This window comes from Priapulus caudatus, unplaced genomic scaffold, assembly GCF_000485595.1.
Source record: "Priapulus caudatus unplaced genomic scaffold, Priapulus_caudatus-5.0.1 Scaffold263, whole genome shotgun sequence".
In the NCBI taxonomy this organism is placed as follows: Eukaryota; Metazoa; Priapulida; class Priapulimorpha; order Priapulimorphida; family Priapulidae; genus Priapulus; species Priapulus caudatus.
Genome location: NW_014577324.1, coordinates 23814 through 32254, shown reverse-complemented (window position 1 = coordinate 32254; position 8441 = coordinate 23814). Strand labels below are relative to the sequence as shown.

Here is an 8441-nt window from a genome sequence, read left to right as displayed (position 1 = left end):
CGTGTGTGCGTGCGTGCGTGCGTGCGTGTGTGCGTGTGTGCGTGTGTGCGTGCGTGCGTGCGTGCGTGTGTGCGTCTGTTTGTGCATGTAAACGTACGCTGTGTAATGTGTCGATGATTAACAGGTGTTATAAATAACCAGAAGCCAAAAAATAGCAAGAGTTTTATATCATTTGTACAGCATGCATTGTCGTTATCCCGCAGTCTCCTCCTTATACATCTGCTCCCACTTCTGTATTGTAGGCTTATTTGTATAGCTGCAAGATTATCTAGACAAACATAATAATAATACAATACATAATAATACATAATAATAATACACAATACATAATAACATGACAAAAAAATCCGTTAAAAAAATATTGTTTTGTACGATAAAACTGTAAAAAATGTTCAGTGCAAGACTGTACTGTAGTTTTTGATAGTGCTATCTAATTGGTAATCTTTAATGAGTACAATGTTATACATATTCACCACTGGGTCGAATTTCTACATGATGCTTTATTTGGAGATTTCTTTCTAGTACAATTACAATCGCATATATGTGTAACCAAATTGCATTCGCATGTTGTGCCGATTACCTTTGCACGTATATTCTGCTATTCTTATCGAAACCTCCTATACCTTTCTCATTTCTCGTCTATGAATCTCTATCTGTGGGTTTCATATAAATGGATATCAGTGATTTTTTTGGATAGGGTGACTTGGCATATGCAGCGGCTTGCGACATCCTACATGGGAAACGAACACATCTAGAGACTAGAGTAATCAAACTTGAGATTTGGTTTACGTAACCATTTACAACTTCGTGTTACTTGGTGCCATACCAATACATCTCATGCAGTACGAAATAGTATCAATGCCTGAATGTGTGCGGGCGTAATATCACACGTGCTGTGGTGCGTGCGTGCGTGCGGGTGGGCGTGCGTGCGTGCGTGCGTTCGTGCGTGCGTTCGTGTGCACGAGTGTGCGAGCATGTACGTGGGCGCGTGTGTGTTATCCATACTTCCCGATCAGATTTTCTTTGTTGTTATTGGACGATATGCACACATTCCCATTGCGTTTACAGTTTTTACACAAATTTAACATGTGATCGAATTACCGCAGCATACTTGAGGATTTCCTTATTTCTATACATACTGTCATTCTGCAGGCTCTGTCATGTACGTGCAATAGTAATGATGGGTATACGTTGCACTGATCGCAGATTATGAGATCTCACCTACCCAACAAAAACATATCAAATAAAGAAGATGACGTTATTGGTTTACGCCCGAGCCGCGTACAAATATACGGCTGTATCAGAAATCATTCTCCTCTTACCTGCTCCCACCTGGTGACAAACTAAAACACTATTCATTTAGCATAAAAAACACATTTACCAGTTATCGAAACTGTTGTTAAGAACTTACTTACGTGAAGTGATACAAAGCTGATGATGACATAATCATGAGATTCAATAACTTTATCCATGAACTGTGTGCAATAGGTTTTAGGACGATGAAGCAATTAAGCGATTAAACAGCTAGGTACACCCCAGTGAAAAGCTTCCTATAAACAATTCTATAAATTATTTTTCCAGCACGTTATAATATATTTCACCAGAACGTTATCCCATTCTTCTCTGCATCAGTTACTAATTGTTTCTACAATTACAACCACAAATGTGAAACCAAAAGGCATTCGCACGTTGTGCTGATTACCTATGCACGTGTATTCTACTATTCTTATCAAAACCTCCTACCTTTCTAATTTCCCACATAAGAGTCTCCATCTGTGGGTTTTATATACATGGCTATCAATTACTTTTTTGGATAGGGTGACTCGGCATATGCAGCGGCTTGCAACATCCTACATGAGAATAAAAAATATCTACAGAGAACAAACTTGTTATCATAGCAAACATTTGTTGCATACGTTGGACAATGTTTGGCCAATGTAGACGCAGTGTATAAAGAATAAATATGTTCTATGATAGAACCTAAATACTGACTGAACGAGTCGTTATTGTATAAAAGCACAAAGTGTTACATGGTGTCAGAGTGGTTGGAAGATAATGGAGTCCTCTGAAGCCTCCACAACAGCTGGATTTCGAGGTAAACAATCTAACACAGCAATGGAAACTGTGGAAGGAACAGCTACAGCTATACATTGACCTAGCTATAGCAGAAAAAGATGATGCAACAAAAGTCAAGATGTTGCTGTACCTTGTTTGGAGCAAAGGTGTTGGACTACTAGAGGGCAATACAAGGTAGAAGTAGACCCTTTCATATCACCAGTAGTGCATCCACCCAGGCGTCTTCCAGTGGCCTTGAAATACAGGGCGAACGCGGAACTGGGAAAGCTGACAGAAGCAGAGATTATTGCGCCGGTCGATAGACCAACGCCGTGGGTATCAGGCCTAGTGTGCGTCGACAAGCCAAACAAACTAAGGATTTGTCTAGACCCCCAGGATTTGAACAAATCCGTGAAACGAAACAACTACCCAATGAAGACAATTGAAGATATACTTCCGGACGGTCCGGACCTGAACAAGGCAAAGGTGTTTACTGTCGTAGATGCCAAGAATGGGTTCTGGCATGTTGAACTTGAGGAAGAAACCTCCTACTTAACGACGTTCAATACATCATTAGGAAGATATCGGTGGAAAAGGATGCCATTTGGTATGACCTGAGGAATTTCAGAGGAGGCTGGACGAGACCCTTCAAGGCTTAGACGGCATCAAAATTATTGCAGATGACATACTGGTATATGGGGAAGGAGAGTCACTGAGAGATGCAGAGCTAGACCATGACCAGAAGCTGAGAGCACTGATGAACAGATGCATAGAGAAGAATGTAAAGCTCAAGTTTAAGATGAAGAAAGTTGCATTCATGGGACATGTGGCTACATCACATGGTTTCAAGCCAGACCCAGCCAAGGTACAGGCAGTGAAAGATATGCCAGCCCAACAGACGTAGCAGGAATCCAACGATTTCTGGGATTCGTGAACTACATAAGCAAATTCCTACTACACTTGAGTGAGAGTTGCGAACCTCTCTGTCAACTCACAAGGAAAGAAATGGAATGGTGTTGGTTAGATATTCATGAACAAGCAGTGAAACGCATCAAAGAGATGGTAACAGCAGAGACAGTGCTACGATTCTTTGTCGATAAGAAGGAGCTGACGCTGCAGGCGGATGCTTCCGAGAAGGGCCTGGGAGCTACCATTATGCACGATGGTCAACCAATAGCATATGCAAGCAGAGCTCTGTCAGATGCTGAGAGAAGGTATGCCCAAAGAGACAAGGAACTACGTTTGGTTTGGAAATATTCTACCAATATACGTATGGTAGGCAAGTGCACGTACAGAGTGATCACAAGCCGCTTGAAGTAATCCGTCACCAAGAACATGCATCGAGCTCCGAAGCGATTGCAACGTTTGATTCTGCAACTGCAAACATATGATGCGCACATAGGTTATATTTCCGGAAGTCAAATGTATATTTCCGACACATTGAGTCGTGCACATCGTCCGGGTAAGAGGAAAGACAAGGAAGAAAAAGAGATCGAACAGATGAACTTGCTCCGTCATCTGCCCATTGCAGAACATGCACTGATGGGAAAGGTGAAGCAAGGCACAGTACAAGATGAGATGCTACAAGAATAACGTGCAATCATCTTGAGAGGATGGCCAGAGATAACAGAAGAACTCCGCAGAGTGTCACAGCGTACTTTTACTACCAAGATGAGCTAAGCACAGCTCATGATCTAATATTCAAGGGTGAGAGAGTGGTGATTCCCAAAGCTATGAGAAGGGATATGCTGGATCGCATTCATTCATCACATCTGGGTGAAAATAGCTGTCTGAAAAGAGCGAGAGAAACCATATTCTGGCCAGGAATAAAATCAGATGTGAAAGATTACATAAGGAAATGTGATGTGTGGCTGTCAATGGCCACCAAACAGCTGAAGGAACCCATGTATCCACAGGGTGCACCCGCCAGACCTTTGGCAAAAGTAGCAGCAGATCTATTCGTGCTAGATTCCAAGAACTACCTGGTGACGGTGGACTATTTCTCAAATTTTCTTGAGATAGATCATTTGACCACGACTACTTCACCGGCTGTAATTCCCAAACTAAAAACACAGTTTGCACGATTTGGGATTCCAGATGAGTTAGTAACAGATAATGGCCCACAATTCGTCTCAGATGAGTTTCAGAGGTTTGTTTTCAAATGGGAATTCAAGCACTCCACGACATCGTCTCACTACCCGCAAGCCAACGGAAAAGCTGAGAATGCTGTGAAGATAGCTAAGGCACTCCTGACGAAGTCGAAGGAAGCGCAAACAGACCCGTATATCAGCCTTCTTGCCTTCAGAAATACGCCTACCCAAGGGTTTGACTCCAGCCCAGTCCAGAGGCTAATGAACCGCAGGACAAGGACTGCTCTCCCAATAGAATCGACCTTGCTATGTTCAAGGGTACCTACGGGTGTTGGCACTCAGATGAAGGAGGCGAAACAGAAGCAAGCCTTCTACTAGAATCGACATGCAAGGAAGCTGCCACAACTGAAGCCGGGGGATGTAGTGCGTATGCAGCCATCGCAACAACACAAGCAATGGAGGAGGGCGACAACTGTACAAAATACATCGCACCCGAGATCATACAATGTGGTAACTGAGAATGGTAGCCAGTACCGTCGAAACCGACGGTACTGCTTCGGAAGACGGCAGAAGGGCCACGTCACACCCAAACTCCACGACAGATGGCGCTCTCGCTCTGGCTCAATTCATGGCCACGTGTCCTGTATGCAGATTGGCTTTGTGGTGTTGGCTTGACCACTTCGTATCCTGAATTGTACGAAGGGGGCGCTGCATTCAGTTTGCGTCAGACCTACTACGATGATGACCGGAGGCCAGCTGTCGGTCAACCTTGCGTAGAAATTCAGCAACCGCAACCCGGAAGGGAAAATCAACCACGAGCGATGACTAGATCTGGAAGAATCATCCGCCCACCCAGATATCTAGAGGACTTTGTACAAAAGTGAGAGAAAAAAACTAGTACAAGGGAAGCGAGTAGATGTTTGAATTTAGATAGATTAATTGTTATATAGATAGTTTAGATAGATATGTTGCTTATATAGCAGCTTTGAGTTAGAATAGAAATAGTAGAATAGGTTCATTCAGAGTAAGAAATAAGAATTAATTATGAAAATTGTGACTCGTTGAAATATACGGTGTATTCGGAACTATTGGATTTTATTTAAAAGACGAAAAACTGTATAAAAAGAAGGATGTAACACGCAGCACCACCTCTTGGCATAATACAGTGATATCGGTTAAGTGAGTTTGCAGTATCTGTTATGACAGCAAATGGCTTGCAATGAGGCTGACCGGTTCGAATGTAGACGGAGTGTATGAAGAATAAATATATTCCATGATAGAACCTAAATACTGACTGAACGAGTCTTTATTATATAAAAGCACAAAGGGTTACAGTAATAGACTCTTAATAGATGAGAGGATAATCTTATCTCTTAGAAATTTGACTCTTATTGAATTTAGAATTTTAAAATACTTTTCGGCGGCATAGGCATTTTGACTGGACCAGTGGCAGCCGGTAAACACATTTAGCTGTAGTAAACTCGATATAACCTATTGATAAGCTAATCTAAGTCTTCAGGATTATGACGAGTGATAGATCTTATCTCTTAGAAATAGACTACTGGAAATAGGCTAACGTGAACATGGATTTTGCCGCAGGTTTTCTCATGGACCGCTACACTGGCGACCTGAGACCCGTCTTTATCTTTTCTGGAATCTCATGTATCGTGAGTGGAGTCTTGCAGAGTGGCGCCTTCTGCATACAGACAGAACTGTTAACTACAGAAAGAAGCACGCGTGTGAGGAACGACCGCAGTCAGGACGGAGAGAAACACTGGACACAATATTATAGTGAAACACGATGTTAATTAAGTTAATTAAAGTGTTAACTAGCGAACACTGCAGACTCAACTATGTTACGTATAGATGCACGAGGTAAAATATTACTCTGTTAAATTCTGAATTTAATTTAATATAATTTGTTACAGTGTTAATTCTGAATCCACATTATTATGCGCAGTGTGTAACTGCGATATCTGTTACTATGGGTGTAATTGTGATTAATATCAATATAGTGCGAACAAAGAGTGATAAGTTTTAGCTAATAATATCTTTAGAAAAAAGGCTGATTTTTAAATGGTGGTGTTGCATATTTTTAGTTATGCTATATTTTTTGGCAAGAGACAAGAAAAGCAGTAGTAATAGTACTAGTACTAGTACCCAATTTATCAATTATAACCTATAATAGAATTATTAATAATTAATAATATTGATAACTGATAATGAACCCAGGTTTCGGTTCCCCGGTAATGCATAATCCTAATCTGTTATGTATTCAGAACGTTTGCAATGATCGATCATGCCCACGTACGTTTGTTATGACATTCAGTAAAATTAAAGCACCAAGGTTTTCGTTTGGGGAAACTGTATACCTGCTTTCTTTACACCGAGAACACAAAAATAATGGCATCTCCTACGCAAAAAAAAGTGAATACGACGATTTTACTTGTCTTATTGATTTATTTAACAACCGTTCAACATCGTTAAGAATAACGTACATGTAGATGAATATGGCATTACAAATTAATGTACATGCAGGCAAACGTGACATTACAGATTAACGTACATACAGGTAAACACGGCATTAGAGATTAACGAACATACAGGTAAACACGGCACTATAGATTAACGGTTCTAGGACAAATACCCCCCGGACAATCACCCCCCGGACAATTACCCCCGGACAATTACCCCCGGACAATTACCCCCCGGACAATTACCCCCCAAGGTTAAAAGGTCGGCGGGGGTAATTGTCCGGGGTGATTGTCCGGGCCGTCGAATCTGGCGAGGGGCAGTTGAAATGACATGGGGGTAAGTATTACGGATTCCGTATAATGCTCAGATTTCATGTGAGTGAGACTTATTTGGTAAATGTCTAAAATTTACCTATATCCGGGGTGATTGTCGGGGGAGTCCGGGGGTATTTGTCCCTTACACCCCAGATATTAACGTACTATACAGCGCAAACAATAGGCACGATAAGAATTACACTGTAGCATATCAGGTAGGATCCTAAACATGGCGTTATAGATTAACGTACATACAGCGTATAACACGAGCATTATACGATTAACGTATATACAGTGTAAACACGGCATTATAGATTAACGTACATACGGAAACATAGCATTATAGATTAACCAACAGTAAGTATACTAAACTCATATTATACATAAAAATATGATAAATGATGGAACAATTACATTTACTGAACAAATCAAAATAGCAAGAACGACACACATTATATCTTTTTCAGCCCAACACCAAGTAGTGACTTTATATTCATTGTGAAAATAGATTGCCATCACCCAAAGTAATTAATGACATCAGCCTTAAGCCCCTGAAATAAATTTTCCTCCTGGTAATAGGAGTTTGATTACTTTCGGTCAGCATTGCTGGCACTTGGAGTCTTCGCGATGATAGGTATGATATGATATACATGATGAAATATTCTTTGAGGCAAAGAACAGTAGATAATTTATATATATAATAATATATATACAACACACCTCTGCCTCCTCCTTCTTTTTTTCGCTCATCATAACTCATTCTCCACCTACTCATCTCTCTCTCTCTCTAGTCGGCTTCGTCTCTTTCATCGTCACTCTTTCTCTCTCGTCTGTCGTGGCTGTCTTTCTCATCTCTCTCTCTCTCTCTCTCTCTCTCTCTCGATCTCCTCCCTCAGGAGTGTTCTCTCTCTCTTCATCTCTGCTCTCTCTCATCTCTCTAATCTCGTCTCTCTTCTCCGTCTACTCGCTTCTGTCTGTCTTTCTCTTCGTCCTCTCTCTCTCCTCTCTCTCTCTCTCTCTATATATATAGATATATAGTATAATATATATATATATATGTGTGTGTGTGTGTGTGTGTGTGTGTGGTGTGTGTGTGTGTGTGTGTGTGTGCGTGTGTTTGTGTGTGTGTGTGTGATGTTACAAACACATGGGTAGGCTGTAACTCCTCATTCGCCATCATGAATCATGTTCATTAAGAAACCATAATATAACCTTTAAGTTGTGTTTTGGTTCGGACGATAATGGTAATTAACACGTGATTAATATAATTAAACACAGCAGTATATAAGGATACAGTAAGCAGCACAAAAAACAAGTATAAGGACGGGATAGGAGTTACAAGCGAAGAGCGGCCTCTATAAGGTGACCTATTCTAGGAGTACCTCCAGGCAGATGCCAGATGACGAAGCGGATACCAAGAGAAAAGTCGCCTGGAGCGATTGATCCTAGGCCCCTAAAAGCGTGAATCTTGCGCGCAGCGTATCCGCGCGCAAAGGCCGGCACGCGA

At 41.4% G+C, this 8441-nt stretch overlaps 3 protein-coding genes across 3 annotated transcripts in view; all 3 read left to right on the top strand.

Moving 5' to 3' along the window:
• Positions 1–2055: 2055 nt before the first annotated feature.
• On the top strand, positions 2056–2959 carry LOC106808248. The gene is made up of 3 exons (XM_014810879.1): positions 2056–2095; positions 2306–2541; positions 2684–2959. Exons 1-3 carry the CDS (start codon positions 2056–2058, stop codon positions 2957–2959), a joined length of 552 nt encoding a protein of 183 aa, XP_014666365.1.
• Positions 2960–3668: 709 nt separating this feature from the next.
• Positions 3669–4523, top strand: LOC106808247 (uncharacterized protein K02A2.6-like). Its single transcript, XM_014810878.1, has one exon. The coding sequence runs from the start codon at positions 3669–3671 to the stop codon at positions 4521–4523; it is 855 nt and encodes a 284-aa protein (XP_014666364.1).
• A 77-nt stretch (positions 4524–4600) lies between these two features.
• LOC106808246 (monocarboxylate transporter 12-B-like) overlaps positions 4601–8441 on the top strand; it is a 13825-nt gene continuing 9984 nt past the window's right edge. Inside the window, exons 1-2 of the mRNA XM_014810877.1 lie at positions 4601–4655; positions 5745–5807. Of these exons, the coding sequence (XP_014666363.1) occupies positions 4601–4655; positions 5745–5807 (118 nt within the window). The remainder of the gene's footprint in view (positions 4656–5744; positions 5808–8441) is intronic.

Coding starts and splice junctions, on each gene's coding strand:
- LOC106808247 (XM_014810878.1), top strand. CDS start 3,669: ATGGCCAGAGATAACAGAAGAACTCCGCAGAGTGTCACAGCGTACTTT.
- LOC106808248 (XM_014810879.1), top strand. CDS start 2,056: ATGGAGTCCTCTGAAGCCTCCACAACAGCTGGATTTCGAG. Junction 2,096..2,305: donor CACAACAGCTGGATTTCGAG/GTAAACAATCTA, acceptor GGCGTCTTCCAG/TGGCCTTGAAATACAGGGCG. Junction 2,542..2,683: donor CGGACCTGAACAAGGCAAAG/GTGTTTACTGTC, acceptor GAGGAATTTCAG/AGGAGGCTGGACGAGACCCT.